General features: G+C 40.2%; 2 protein-coding genes and 1 non-coding gene across 3 annotated transcripts; 2 read left to right on the forward strand and 1 right to left on the reverse strand.

Annotated features, from left to right (window-relative positions):
- Positions 1-353: 353 nt before the first annotated feature.
- gtpbp2a (GTP binding protein 2a) lies at positions 354-10,680 on the reverse strand. Its single transcript, XM_034100924.2, is given in 13 exon segments — positions 354-2,198; positions 2,325-2,489; positions 3,504-3,675; positions 3,777-3,835; positions 3,948-4,083; positions 4,565-4,596; positions 4,599-4,786; positions 7,333-7,507; positions 8,015-8,212; positions 8,300-8,408; positions 8,614-8,798; positions 9,147-9,173; positions 10,259-10,680. Coding segments are annotated over 13 exon segments (1,824 nt in total). The 5' UTR covers positions 10,454-10,680; the 3' UTR covers positions 354-2,015.
- Positions 6,460-6,542, forward strand: trnal-cag (transfer RNA leucine (anticodon CAG)). Its single transcript has one exon. It is a non-coding gene; the product is annotated as a tRNA-Leu (tRNA).
- A 2,088-nt stretch (positions 10,681-12,768) lies between the features above and the next one.
- LOC117460050 (otoraplin-like) lies at positions 12,769-14,023 on the forward strand. The gene is made up of 4 exons (XM_034101268.2): positions 12,769-12,964; positions 13,098-13,237; positions 13,518-13,628; positions 13,759-14,023. The coding sequence occupies exons 1-4, from the start codon at positions 12,850-12,852 to the stop codon at positions 13,780-13,782; spliced, it is 390 nt and encodes a 129-aa protein (XP_033957159.1). The 5' UTR covers positions 12,769-12,849; the 3' UTR covers positions 13,783-14,023.
- Positions 14,024-15,639: the final 1,616 nt, after the last annotated feature.

The raw sequence follows: 15,639 nt of genomic DNA on the forward strand, positions 1-15,639 counted from the left end.
GCTCCGCCGCCACCGCCATGACAGTCTTGTTAGTAAACAACACACACGCCCACAGCCCGTCTCCGCATGTGACACAGGAAGTATCTAAGTACATTTACTCAAGTCCTGTACTTAAGTACAGTTCTCATCTCTGTTCACCTGGCTGTTGACTATATAAAAAAACTAACGGAGTAACGCACCATGTAGTAACGGTAACTGAGTTACTGAATTGAAAAAGTAATGCGTTAGAGTACTAGTTACTGCCAAAAATAACGGCGTTACTTGTAACGCGTTAGTCCCAACACTGATGATGACACGGTTGAAAACACTGAGCAATTTAGTTGTTTACTAAAAACATAACAGGTAAAAGCACCTGGAATAAACAATACAACTTTTATTCATGAACACAAACTGGATCTGTACATACATATTGCATTTCACCCAAATAATGATCAAAATGTACACTTTATTTTAAGGGAGGGCTCTAAAACTAGTTTCAGAAAAGTGAAGATGTGTTTGGAAGGCTGTGAAAACAGTGAAAAACGTGATTGAATATATATTGTAAAATCTGGAACTACTAGAAATCTATAAAATACTCAAGTTGCATATAAACAAACTAACACCTGATACCCTTTATAAAGGCTATACATATAAGTTGTCTGAGTGCACACAAATTAAGCATAACAAGAAAGTGTGTGCAACTAAACAGGACACACATTTCGCCGTCAATGGGACAGCAGGTTACGTTACAGTCGAAACAACATGCTATAAAACATGAGGCCAATAGCAGCCTCGAACAAAGGGTAACTAACATTCATCTGTAAAGTCTTCTACTACACATCAAAAGCTGTTTTGAGGAATCTAGCACCAACTTAATAAGATTGTTGACTAAGTTGTAAAACGTTGAGGTGTAATGGTAGACTACTCAAAGTAGCTCCATTAGGCACTGTGTAACATCCCAAAGTGAGTGACATCAGTAACTGAAGTGAAGAGACGACGTCAAGTACCTTTAAATGCTTTAAAACAAAGCTACATCAGTAGGCAGCGTTACATAATATAAAATTATCTTTGGAAAAAACACCCGATCATTTATCTTCCTTCTCACCAAGCCAGCAACAGAAAGCTCCTCGGAGTCGTTCTGTGAGTGGAATGCTGTCTTATACCTTATCTAAACTGACCTGAGTAACTAAAGCACTTAAAGACAGGCAGCAAGAGACTGTCCCACTGCACTATCGTGAGGTGAGGCATAATCCGTGTTGGAAAAAATACACAACTATCTGAACATATGACATAACAAACCATTTGCAAAGTGAGTGCCAATGTGAATTATCTTGGCAGGCTGACACAAAATCAGTCAGGTTCTTACTCCGCATACCTCAAATGCGGTCCTTTACCTACATTAAGTTTCCTTTAGTCAGCACTAGTAAAGCTTATAGCAAGATGGTTTAGCTTATATAAAACTGACCAGCTGTGTCTTTTATCAACTATTATCCCACATAAATAAACAGAGGTAAGAACATCTTTATCAGTCAGGCACTATGTGGGGTGATGATACAGGTAACACATTAATGCCTATCTCATACTTGCAACTATTTGTAAACAATTATCTGCCAAAGGTATATCGAAACTGGCATTTATGTTTCAGTGCGAGTTTGTGAGGATCTTTTCAAAAGCACGTGTTAGGAGTGCATTAAGGTGTAAACTGTGTAAACAGCACTTCAACGTGAAATGTGTGAAAGCACATTCCGGTTCTTTCCACTCAACATCATGTTGGTAGATGTTGTGGACGTGTCCTTCACAATATGACAGAGGTGGCTGAGGGGTTTCCTCTTATCAGTAAAACAAAGATAAGCTGTAAGGCTGAAGGAGACACGTGAGGCGGAGGGTTACAACAAGGCTTTGGAAAAGGGTGATACAACGGTGATCTCCTGAGACAGTAATGAATGTGCAGAGAACAGGACAGAAGCAGGAAGTCGTTTATAAAGCACCTTGTCTTTGGGTGGGACGGTGTTTTCTGTTGTTTTCTCAGAGTAGCTTTAAGCCTCATTGTCCTCGCTCTGGGACGGCCGGTACTGGGCGATGGGCTGCAGCTTGGTGACGTGGCCGATGCCTTTGGTCACGCCCTCTCTGAAGAGCAGCTTAGCTCCCACCTTCAGGTATTCTGGGTGCTTGAGGAACTTGAACACGACAACTGCTTTTTCCCCTGTCCTCAGCTCCTCCTGTGGTAGAGCAATTAGAAAACAATAGGAACAAATAAAACAGCATTAAGAAACAGAATTGTCGGACATAATCTGAATTTTGAAGTCGAGGACATCTTTCAGACTCCAACAGTTGGATGATCTAACCTTGCCGCACACAGCTTCCACAGTTGCGGTCTGTCTCACATTGCCGATGTGCACAGTAACCTGGAAGCCCTTGTGGAAGGTCTTGGAATGGAAGAGCAGCACAATCTCAGCCTCAAACATCCAGCAGATGGTAGGATCCATCTCCGGACTCACCATCACCATGCCCTGGAAGTAGAAAACACATGATCGTACACACAGATTACAAATCTGATCTTTCGTGATAAAAATATTAATTATAAATACAGTGATAAAGCACCAAATCAGATATTGTCAGTTCAAGTCCACAAACGGACCAAGTTTTAGAAAGTGGACCATTACTTTAAGAGGCGCCAGTTCTAACTCCTCTGCACTGCGGGGTAGGGCTGAACGGTTAATCGATCTTAAATCGAAATCGCGATTTTAAATGATGCGATTATCAAATCGCAAAGCCTGTGATTTTTTTTAAACATTTTCTTTTTTAAAACATTTCTTTTTTCTTGTGTGTCAGTCATCCACACCAATCAGAAGTGCTTTGCTCCACATGTACCAGCCATTGTTAACCAATCAGAAGTGGCCCATGATAGAAGGTGATTGATCCAATCACCTGCCAAGTATTTTTGAAAGTGCCTGCCCTTTCCAAATGGCTTCCAATGGAGCTTTCCTAGATGGTTTGGTGAAACAAAGCATCTGAGTCAGGTTAGTAATGCTCCATCACATGTTTCTATTACAGGGTGAATATTAAACTGAAGCTTGACTTTAAAAGCAACCCAACAGAAGTTTCATGTAAGTTTAGTTTTTTCACTCGTAGCTCGGGCTGCGGGGGTGCTAGAGACGGGAGCACGTTGATATGACCTTCCTAGCCGGAGATATGGCCGCATTTTACAATAAACTTCCGTTGGGTCGCTTAAAAACAAATATCGCAAATCGCAATCGCAATATTTGTCAGAAAAATCGCAATTAGATTTTTTCCCAAAATCGTGCAGCCCTACTGCGGGGGTCCCCTTTAGCAAGGCACCATGCCCCACACTGATCTCCTAGGAATGCTTTAATGCATGCGTTAAAGTGCACTGTGTATGCAGGGCTTGTACATGTGTGAAACCTAAAAGTTGATTCAATTTAAACCCTCCATTTACATGTTTTCTCTCTAAATATTAAGAAAGGCAAACAGTATAGAGAGAAAGAAAGAGTTAGAAGTCTGACCTTGCGTAGTAGTGAGCGTTCGAAGTTGCCCAGGGCGAGTGTGGCCGCCTGGCCGGCCCTGAGGACCCGGCACGCTGAGCGGTTTCTTTGGATGCTCTCGATGGTTAACTTGTGGAACTGGCCCAAGTCTGTGGGCCCTACCACAAGATCATCTCCCTCACGGCAAATACCACTGCACATTCAGAGAGGACAGTTGGTCAGAGAAAAAGTCCATAATAAACAGAAAACAGTGTTGTACAGATGAACGTAAGGTTAGCATTTCCACACACTGACCTGGACAGAGTTCCTCCCACCACAGTCCCCACCTCTGGCACTGTGTAGATCTCATCCACCTGTAATAATGTGCAGTGGTGTCAGTCAAAAACATGTGTAGTTACACTGCGTCTGCAAGAGGGGGGCCAGCTGATCACTTCCATGCATTATTAAACTCCATCACGGTCATACCTGAAACTCAGTTAGCTGCTGCATAAGCTCCTCCTGCTCCTTGCTGTTGCTGAGAGGAGGGATGATGTTTAGAAAGACCTTGATCAAGTCTAGACTCTCTCCAGTCACACAGGACAGAGTGAAGATGGGTGTGATGCTGCCAGAGAGTAAAAGCAAGTGATCAGAACACATACTTTGATTTCAAGTGGGTAGGACGAGTAAAGCCGCTGCGTAATAACCGATAAATAACACAAGGTTTCCTTTCTCTTGAGTGTTAAAGTATTAGTATTGTGTGAAAACATTCATAATGCATGAATAATCAATTACAAAACAGATGATGTACAACCTGAGATATCGCGCTGATCTCTCGGCTACAACTAAAAACAGACGGCCTATGTTTACCAAACTTGATCTCGAGATAATAAGCAGGTCCTTGCCCCCTTCCCCTATCAAGCAATCGATTGGTTTAAAAACTAGATATATCATTTCAGTTGACAAAGATATTCTTTGGTTGACTACAGCCCTACTGGCCAGTTTTTACATTATACTTGTATACGAGTGTTACATTATAGAGTGGGCACACCCAAAACAAACAGTTCATTGACACACTCAGTTATGTTTATCTTATTGTTCCATACTTGGGTGATTGTGCGAACTGCTGTGCGGCTGTGTGACGGCATCGTCCGTGCTGCTCACAACCATGGGCACCTTGTTACAGCCCGGCTGCTTCAGGATACGCTCCAACTGCCGCACGGTGCGCTGCACTGTGGCTCGCATACAGAGGTCCACTTTACTGATGACGATGAAGATGGGCACCTTCAGGGCCATGGCAATCCCAAGATGCTCCCGTGTTGTACCAGCTGGAAAAGAGAAAGGAGAGGAAGAAGGGATTTCGTTAGGTGTAGGGCTTCTTAAATGAGTCAGTTAGGTGCACCACTTCACATATTTAAGCTTGGTTTTACAAGTGCACAAATGCAATATTGATTTATATTGTGCATGATGTTCATATACAGATGAATTTGCAATTAATGGACATGAAACAAAATCCACATCCTTGAGGGACAGGACTGTTAACACTGCTTATCTTCGGTCTCTTACTGTGAGTCAGAGGGTCAAAATAGCATGTACACAAATGATAAGAACAGATAGAATGTACCATGACGTATGATTGTAGCCATCAAAGGTAGGGATATCAATACAGGAATATTTAACACTTTATATTAATCATGTAATTAATGCTTTCTGTTTTAAACACAGACTTCTCACAGGGGGAAGCAGAGTGCTGGAGGCATGTGTCCTGTTCGTTTGTAAATGACGACGTGTGAGAGAAAGTGATATTGGTACAGTGTGTATGTTTTATGGAGATTATGTATCTGTGACGAAGGTAACTTCGTCACAGATATGGACTGACGGCTTCAGGCCGGGTAATATGGCACTTTATTAGAGTGATTGCACAGTATATGTTGTATGTGGCTGATGACGGTGTGCACCTGGTGTCCTGTGTTGTCCTCCTCCCCCCTCACCTGTGTCTTGTTGTGCTGATTTGAGTGTGTGTATTTAGGCTCTGTTTCCCTGTCTGTTGAGAGGGCTGTGTGTGTGTGTGTGTGTGCGTGTGCGTGTGTGTGTGTGCGTGTGGTGTGTGTGTGCGCGTGTGTGTGCGCGTGCGTGTGTGCGTGCGATCCTTGTGGCTGCAGGATGTGTGCAAGGAGAACAGCAGGATTGAAGCTGTGAACGTTGTGCCCATGATTTTAATAAATGCCCACGTCGGGTTATATTTTTGGACGTTCTGCCTCTGCCTCCTTGCTTGGTCTGGGCCCGCTCAACGGTCAGCTTCACAGTATCAGTTCAGATATAGCACTCAAGGCAACCTACATCCCAAAAGAGTTCAAGGGGACTGACCCATACAGGTTGACAGAGACTTAAATACCCTCTTCTCCTCATCAGCGGGTTGTTTTGCTGGGTGTGTTATTTTCAGTGCATCCAAAGTCAAGGTGCATAGGAAAATATCCTCACCCTTCGTGTAGGTGTAAAGATATTTGGCTCGTCACAGATATAACCTAAGACAAGTCCTATGCATTACACATATTAATTTCCCTGTTTTATAATTCAAGCTGTTGCTCTAGGGTTGCAGACACTGTGTTCCCTTTCCGTCTGTTACGTAGCTAAGGAAGTCCTCGTTCTTAACCCCATTTCTCCTCACCCTAAAAGACACCCACACAAACACAGCACACTCTGCAGGTTATCCAGCTACGACTACAGGTTGGTCTGAGAAACATGTGTTGTGTCCAAGGCTTACGTTTCATCTACATGTTTTCTTTACCTCTTTCAAAAAGAAGCAAACACAGAAGTATGTGCTCCTCATCACCTCGTGTTATTTAAGGCTTTTGCTTACAAAGCACAGGGATTCTTTACAGGAGGTCACACGTTGTTAACATTGTGTTCTTATCTGGGCACAACATGCTGTGCATTCCAAACCGCCCAACCCCCACCCCTCCTGAAAGAGATTACGCACAGCCATTACAGCCTGTTTTACGTCAGGATGGCCGAGCGGTCTAAGGCGCTGCGTTCAGGTCGCAGTCTCCTCTGGAGGCGTGGGTTCGAATCCCACTTCTGACAGGATTTTGTTTTGCAAAATGTACAAAACCCAATCAATTTGTATAATAGTATTAAAGCAATAAACATAAATAAAGACAGTAAACAAGCAACTTGTCTTTTACAAGCAAAGCAAGAGCAGCATAGCCTGTCCAACCGGTTTTAACTAGTCAGGCTTCAAAAGTCCTTTCTGGACTTTAGTGGTAATTACTTCCTGCACTCAGTCTCAGCTGCTGTTATCATAAAAGGTCTGGGTTGTTGAAAGCATGTGATGCATACAGAATTCAAATAATCAGAATACGTTTTGCAAATGTTAGGTCAACGTGACAATAAATACCCACTAAAGACAGCGCAGCGCAAAGTTCATCCAATTAATTTTCTATGGGACAAGAACGAAAAGTTAAAAGTTGGTTGAAAGTTGAAGATTTTCAGCTTCATGCAAGGAGGGAGATACACAGAGTGACTTCCAGCAGGTCAGAGGACTAACATTAATGGATGGTATTTGAGTAGTGGCAGGCAGGGACAGCAGGGGCAGCAGGGGCTGTGGAAGAACGGTGGTCAGTTACATAAGATCAGATATCACACGCAAAGTCACAGCTGGCCAAGTCTACTAAAAGTGTACACAAACATAGGCTCTCCGTCAGACTCGCCCTGCAAGTGTCTATTACCTGCCTCTCTCCCTGTGACAGATATACTTTCAACTTGTCTTTTTTTAAATAGTAAAGTCACTAGATTAAGGGCACAAATAAAGACACCACAACACTTTTATTTCAACAAACAATAATTAAACTTAAATGAACCAATGAATGCTCACCAATGCCGGTATTTGCGCTGACGACCAGCATAGCGAAATCAGGACAGTAGCTGGTGAGGCCAAAGATGGTGGTCTTCAGGTATTTATGGTGACCCGCCAGATCTATGAATGTGATCATTTTAGAGGCACTCTCACAAATCTCTTCTGCTGTCCGAGACTCGCTGTAATTCACAACCTGGGAAAAGAAGCCAATATGTATTGAGTGACACGATCTAAACTACAAACCATATTCCTCAGTTATTCATTTGAAATATAGCTCAGACTAGATTAGTCACTCACATTACATGAAGAAGCATTAACAATACATTGCATTTATAATAATATATTTATTTTGTAAGCGCTTTTACAGGTGCTCAAAGTCGCTTTACAGAGGTAGTAAAAAAAGGACAACAAATAAATATAGTAAAAGTCACATTCAAGTCGAGCAATAAAACAACAATCACACATTAAAAGCTAGTTTGACGAGGTGAGTTTTTGAGGGGAGGTCCGTGTCAGTCAATTAAACTTTCTTTCCTCTTTATATCACTATTTAGAAAACCATATCAACTTGTCTGAACCACTTGAGTATCTTGATAATGAAACCCTGCGATTTTAACTTGTGTTGCTATTTATAAAACAAATATGAAATAGGATATTACTAGAAAACACATTATTTATTTTCTGCCTTTCGATCTTTTCTCACCTCCCCTTTGCTATTGAAGCCAAGGATCTCAAAGCTGATGCTGGAAGTGCGTCCAGTCTGGATCTCATGTAGATGTCTGAAGAGGTTTAGCCTCGCTCTTCCCCGTCCATTGTCCAGCTCCCCCTGTGTCAGGACACCTAACAGAGTGGACTTTCCCGAGTCCACATTACCTATAACAGCTACTCGCAAGTCCAAGAACTGCAGGAGAAACACAAAGAATGAGCAGGGTTAACATTTGAATTATGAACAAATCAACAACATCTCTTCACAGTGGCCCCAACTTACCTGCTGGTCATCTGGCACCTTGCGGATGAGAACTTCAGCAATTTTACGAGGCACATCCGAGTCAAAGTCCACCTCTCTTTCTCTGAGAACAGTGATGTCGGCTCCAACCCTGTTAGAAATCAAAACATAAATACATAATTCAAGTAACCAGGTGTTGCTTATAGTATGCATTCATATTGGCAAATTGGACAATTGCTTTGTTGTTATTAGCAGATTTGTAATAACAGTATGTTTGGATAGGCTTGTGACTTGACACCAAACAGTTACAATACACTTAGCTTCCAATAAAATGTGAATTTGTAAACTTGACTTACTTCTCTGCCAGCTCATGGAGCGTATTTAGTGATGTCCTCAAATCTTCCTCTGATAGTCCTGCCAAAATGCCGTTATCCTCAACACCTATTTGATAGACAGCTTCGCCTCGACCTTCCTGCAGTCGCCATTTCATCTGCGTAGCAAGGTGCTCGAAGCGGTATTGTGTGGGGTTTATTAGCTTGAGCTAGAAAAAGGAAAGACAATGGAAATTTCTGCTGAACTTAAACCTGGATGATAGAGATTAAAATGGGTCTCGTCCGTGGTTTAATACTTGCAGTGCAAATAACTAGCATTACAAACAGTTACTGTAGGGTTGGGGCTATACAAACATCTTATATACAATATTGCATGTTGATCTAGCAGGAGAGGCAGCAGTGCAGATACAATAACTGCTCTAGCTTATCCACTGTGGTGTTCAGTTTTCATGGTATATAATGCAAGAATGCACTTATTCTGACATATTTTACAATGAAAAAAACCATCATATATTTTAGAACACAGTACAATCTTGAATGAAACATAATTTGCTTACCTTGTACTCTATATTTCCCTCTTCAGCCTGATAGACAAGGAGAGACAAACAGAGACAGAACAGGAACAAAAGCTGTCAGACTGTAGCGAAGTGAGACAACAGGCTATTGATTTGTTAAAAGACACAAAGAAAAGCAATCTGACGGAATGAGGGGTCATTCTGTGAATAGGTTGTCACCGAGAACTATACAACCTGCTTAGCTAGCCTTAATACATACATTCTTAATGTGTAATTAGACAAAGCACACGCATATCTAAATGCTAGCTAGTATCTCAAATGTATACTAAAAAGTGTGTTCACTGCAGAACAATGGACTGGTAACAAAGGTGAGAGAACCACTGAGGCCATGGGGTATGTTGAGACATGTCCCATAACACATATGAGCATAGAGCTGGCAACATGCTGCTTATTGCTTACATTTAGGGAAAAGATGCCCAAGATAGTCTTTATTATATATTATGTAAACAGTTATTTATAAAATGCTTTTATTTTTGCTTTAGGTTAAATTAGTTTGGCTTTGAGGTCAACACTTTTTCAACATTCTTTTGTCATGTTATTGAGGGATTTAATGTCAAGTATGTAATTGTAGGTATTACTCATTGTAAACAAATAATCAGTGTGTAATAACACAGTACTGAGTCAGGGACAGTAATAGTACGATTCGCTAGCTTTGACCCGACAGAATACACACCGCCCCCCATAACATATTTACAAACACAGCTGTTCCGCCTCCGTTGGTTAGCTAGCTAGCAAAATACTAGCCTTCAAGCTGCTATTAATGAACACAGTGGTCTTTTTACTGTAGAACTACTGAGAATGTGTGTAATGTAACGAGCATTGTTACATTACATTGCTAATGTAAGCAGAATGTATGCATCTAATTCATTTTCCATTAAGTTATAGTTGCCGACGAGCTACGTGTCACTGCCTGTTATGTCCAACACAATTCAAGGAAGCATATCTGAGCTCGGAGACAGGGGATGTATTATAATTTGGAATTAGGTTTTAGAATGCCTCAACATGCACACAATGACGTTCAAAATTACAATACTTTGCTTCGTAATAGCTTTAGCTAGCCGTGAAGCTAGTTGTGGGCTTAATTGCAGGCTTACCTCCGGAGGTAGATATGGTGGGTTATTGCTTGGTTTGAAGTTGCGAGCGAATCGCGATTTGGACTTCTTGTGCATCTTTACACATGATTTTTTGAGGGCTACCCCATAGCTGTTTCCCGGCAAAACATAGGACGCAACATCTTGAGATCCAGAGTCATTTCCTGAACCAAACAACTCCGATACCCGCGCATCCATCAGCTTATTTTGGGGACTTGTAAGCTTACCACTACCTGGTTTGAAATGCTGCTATATCATTAAAATAAACCTCAGCCCAGGCTTGCAGGTGATGGTTTTTGAGACGAGTTATTCTGCTAGTGGTAGCTTACAACCCCCTAAATAAAAACAAAGGAACGACCGCCCGCAAACTCTTCAAACCAAACAATAACAGCCCCGTCCGACACCGTCGCTTTGAGTTTACAGCCTGCTTACGTCATAGCTCTAAATGTCAATGGGGTGTGCTTGATTTCACAACTTAGCAGCGCGAATGGGCGGTTGAAATCATTTTCCTACTTCCAAAACTATGTAGGTTTAAACCCCGCTAGCCTGGCTACGCAGGTGCTCACAGCGGTCAACCACATATTAACTCAGTTTTACACAGGTTTGCATCAGACGATTCCAAAAAATTACACAAGATCAAAAAATATGTCATCAACTTAGTAATATTCAAATATTTTACCCATAGGTTACATTTTGAGGCTTTGCTTATTCAGTCATAGACAGTACATATTAACGCAGATTAAAACTAAAGTAACCAGCCTGTTTTAAGAAGTAGAAAGTACAGATATTTGTTTTAAAAATGTTAGAAGTAAAAAGAAAAATGTACTTAAGTACAGTAACAAAGTATTTGTACTCCACTACTTCCCACCTCTGCATATTCATAACATTGTGGAAATATAATATTCACATATTCTAATAACACAGAAAAGGTCAGATAATAAAAACGAAGTGGTTTTTTAGTTTTTTCCACAAAGGGTATGTTAACTCACTCAAAGATACTTGTTAATCAGTGTGACGTCGATGACATTAATTTACTTTCTGTTTCATAATACAGTAAATACACCCATACTGAAGGCTTATACCCAACCCAACCCTACATTTAGTTTGGCTTATCCATTAATGTTGTGCATACTAACAATATCATCTTCCCTATCCAACAGTACTACAACAGAGATTTCAGTAGAAGGAACAGGAAGGCTTCATATTTTCTTGAAAGTGAATGGATGTAAAAACAATATCACATACGTTATTAAACTACTTATCAAAAAAGATTGCATAAACCGTTTTACATTTTCCCAGAGTCATACATTAATAACACTTTAAGACAGACCTTTGTATTTCGAAGTTATGTCAACAGAATGCTTAGGCTATCTTTACTTAATTGTTGTCTATGAGATCAAATAACATATCAAGTAAGCATCCAGGATTTGAGCAAAACAAGAAATAATCTTGAGGTGGCGCCTTTTTCCAAGCTTTGTCTGAGGGGAGTCCCACAGTCTGAGACTTTGATGAATCCCACAGTATTGCAACGATAACACTGGTTTTGATAGACTGTTATTGTTGTACCTGCATGGCTAAAAGAAACAAATAAACACATTAAGTGGTTATATTGTGTTGTCCATATAGGACAAGAGCACCATCATGTGTTGGGTGGAGTATATAACCCCTATATTTCTCAAAACTCCATGGACATCTGACGCCTCTTGAGTGGACAGAAAGTCTTGCAATAACAAATATTAGTACATTAGACAAGGTTCAGAATGATTATAGGCCATCATTTTTGACACCCTTTGGAAGTGGGTCTAACTCCATAAGTTGGTATAACAATGTTCTGAATGTGTGGACCTTTTGAAATGTAACTTTGACTAGGTTTGGTTGAATTTATTTAACTAATTTATTTCAGAAAACAACTGGTCTAGATTTTGAATTGAACAAGTTGTTGCCAGAAAGCTTACATTACATTTGCTCCAGTTGTTAAAATTACAGATAATTAGTTGTGAATCTCCCAACATTATCACATCCTGTGTAGAGTGATTTCTTAAGTTTATTTGTTCATTGGCATTTTTACAATTTTGTTTTAACTGTAGGCCTATATTTGAACCAGAAGGATACACAGGCTTTTAGAATCAAATCACCATTGCTGAATGTTAGTTTGACAGAAAACAGAGTAACTCAGTTCTTCATTGTCTAAACTAATTTAAGATTAGTTGCACTTCAACTTAGATTTTTCCTCCAGTAATGTAAAATCCCTTATAAATTATTAGAATGTTAAAATGCTTATTTCAGCACATGGACTTTTGCACAAAGCTCAAGACAAACACTTCATCTAAACTCTGCCTGCGCTTGTTCCTTCAAAGAGATTAAGATCTGAGAAAAGTCAGCCAGCTCCCCTGTGGGAAATGAATACTTTCACAGTGGGGCATTTCTGAAATCCAACGCTGATTGGTCAGCCAGCCTCTGTGTCAGGGCTCGGCCCATTCAGTCCTCACTGAGAAAACTGTTATGGGAAGGTTTTCAGCCTCCAGTTTCTTCAAACGTCCACATTCACACTCATACACAAACAACACTCTCTTGGTTCAGCTCGTTCTGTCAGCATGAGTTTTCCACTGGTGATTCTGCTCTGTGTGGGACTTCTGCAGGAGACTGCGGGGGCCGTCCATATGGATAAACTAGCAGACAACAAGATTTGTGGAGATGCAGAATGCTCATGTAAGTCAGTGCATTGAAGAGAAGCATGGAGCAGTGTATGTCCACAAAACTGTAGTTAAAACCATGGCAATCAAATGCATGTTATTGCATGTAAATGTTAAGTTGTTGTAAATGTGTATTTCCTCTTTTTTAGATGTTGTATCCATGGCCACAGTCCTGGATGACTTCATCGCTCCTGACTGCAGATTCATCAACCTTAGGCTGGGTCAGAAGGTTTATGTGTATTCTAAACTCATACCAGAGGAGGGAGCCGGAGTCTTCTGGTCTGGAAGTGTATGTGCATTTGTGTTACTAAGTTCAGCTTTAGTTTACAATCAGTTATAAATGCAAGAGAGGACATGTAGCAGCTGTTACAAACAAATAGGATTGTTCTTGATTTCCTTTTCGACAAGAGCAAAATGTCAAGAAAGACATTTGACATTTGGTCTTTGAAGCTAAATTTAACACACATCTTTAATACATTCAAATTAAGCCAGGAAGGTCAAACGCATTGAGCATATATAATGTGGTGCATTTGAATTTTTCAGAGAGAACATGTTATTTTTGCTGTCAGGTTTACAGTGAGCGCTACGTGGACCAGATGGGCATCATTGGATACTTCCCTGCAACTATGGTGAACGAGACACAGAAGTTTATTGAAAACACCGTTAAGGTTGCCACAACTGTGCGTATATTTATCCTTTTATAATAAACATCTCAGTCTAAAATATCTGTAATATCTCAGATGCATACTTTCTGTTTCTGGACTGATAGGTGGTTGTCAACATTAATCTTAAAATCCCTTTTCTTTTCAGAACATGGACTTCTACTGTGATTAAGATTTGACTGACTGAAGCCGCTTTGTTCTGCTTTAAGTAGCTATCGCTTTTAACAAAAAGAAGAGAAGACAGTTCTTCACTCAAGCCAGTGTCAGACCATGTCCCATTACATCCTGTGGTGTTGTCTCCAGCTGGAACAGAAACGTTGACACTCCATAGCCCACAGCCTGACATTTATCTGTCCGTCTTGCTTTGTCTAAACAAGTCACTTTGCTCAATAAAACCTTTTTTGCATTGTCAATCCAAAATGTCTATCATTTGAAATGACAAGAATAAGCTTTCCAGATTGCTACTTTAATTTTTCAGAATGAGCAGTTGCAATTGTATTGTACATTTTTGCTGACACTACTGGTCTTTGTATTGCTGTGAAGACGTTCTCCTGTTATTATTAAATTACATTTGTAAGCCAGTCCCGAAGGTTTCTTAACACTGTTGTCACAAAACTACATGCAGGTTATGATTCCTTCTAAATAAGCAGGGAAAAGTCAGCTGCTTGTGTTCTCTTTTTCAAATGAATAGTAATCTTTCAGAGAAATAATTGCACAATGACATATCTAGTCATATATTTGTCATTTTACCTTTTATTGGCATGACCATTGCGTAATAGTCAAATGAAAGCAATCTATAAACAAATTAATCATAAGGCTTTCGGTGTCTTTTTACACACAGGTTGATTTAAATAATCTCATAACCAAAGAGATACAATGGTTTGTTATACCAAAAAATCACATAAACAATCTATATAATAGAGTATATTTAAATTAACTTCATAAATAACAACATCCTCATTACCTTACAAGCTTTAAATATGATACAGAGGTTGATTATATTAGGTTGCATGACAATTTTTCACTCGTCAACACTTACATGCTATATATCTATACTCTTTGGTTTGTTTACAACTATAAACAAATGTTGCCTCATAATGAATTCTGTTTGACCACACAGCACCAATCATTTAGCAGTTTTTTGTTGTTGAAAGATGCACCTGCAGTTTTGCTAAAAGCTCCGTTAGATGTCTCATGTTGCTTTAAAATACATCAAAGGGCCAGACAACCTTTACAGCTCACAAAGGCTGCAAACTGCCACTTATTAGAGTAATGACCTTTTCATTGGGATGGTGTTACTTCAAGGTTCATTTATTTTCTATGGAGCGTTACATTAGATTAGTTACGCAAGTGTTTCTACATTATTTTGTATGTACCATCCCTCTAAATATTGTCTAAATATCCGTCTGCCTGTTTGTCTGTCCCTCTCACACACACACACACCAACACACCACACACACACACACACACACACACACACACACACACACACACACACACACACACACACACACACACACCACACACACACACACACACACACACACACACACACACACACACACACACACACACACACACACACACACACACACACACACACACACGCAGCTTCCAGAGAACAATCACGATTAAAGATGGCCTGACATATTGTCACAGTTAAGTATATCTTGAAGAATGATTTTAATCTCCTTTTGATTGGTTTTGAATCAACAGTAACTCTTCTGCATGTGTCATAGCACCCACCCAGACACAGTAGTGAATGTAACATCTCAATCTAGTAATCTACATTTACATCCGCGGATTATCAGATCCAAAGATGTTTCATTTTGATAAATGCAATGTAATGTAATAAAGAAAGTCCCAGTGATTTTGTTTATATTCTTCAGAGCTGCCAGTTATTCTCTGCCTCGTGCATTGATTTATTAGGCCACGGGATACGGGTTGTTTTCCTTATTTTATTTCTGCATGACCTGAGGCATTCTTAGAGAGGCAGGCTGACGAGTTTAGGAGATAGGTCTGTCACAAA

This window comes from Pseudochaenichthys georgianus, chromosome 15 (assembly GCF_902827115.2).
Source record: "Pseudochaenichthys georgianus chromosome 15, fPseGeo1.2, whole genome shotgun sequence".
In the NCBI taxonomy this organism is placed as follows: Eukaryota; Metazoa; Chordata; class Actinopteri; order Perciformes; family Channichthyidae; genus Pseudochaenichthys; species Pseudochaenichthys georgianus.

What these genes read in the sequence shown, in the direction of transcription:
- LOC117460050 (XM_034101268.2), top strand. Translation starts at nt 12,850, where the DNA reads ATGAGTTTTCCACTGGTGATTCTGCTCTGTGTGGGACTTCTGCAGGAG. An exon ending in GAGTCTTCTGGTCTGGAAGT is followed by an intron (nt 13,238 to 13,517) that starts GTATGTGCATTT and finishes TTTTGCTGTCAG; the next exon opens with GTTTACAGTGAGCGCTACGT. An exon ending in CCGTTAAGGTTGCCACAACT is followed by an intron (nt 13,629 to 13,758) that starts GTGCGTATATTT and finishes TTTTCTTTTCAG; the next exon opens with AACATGGACTTCTACTGTGA.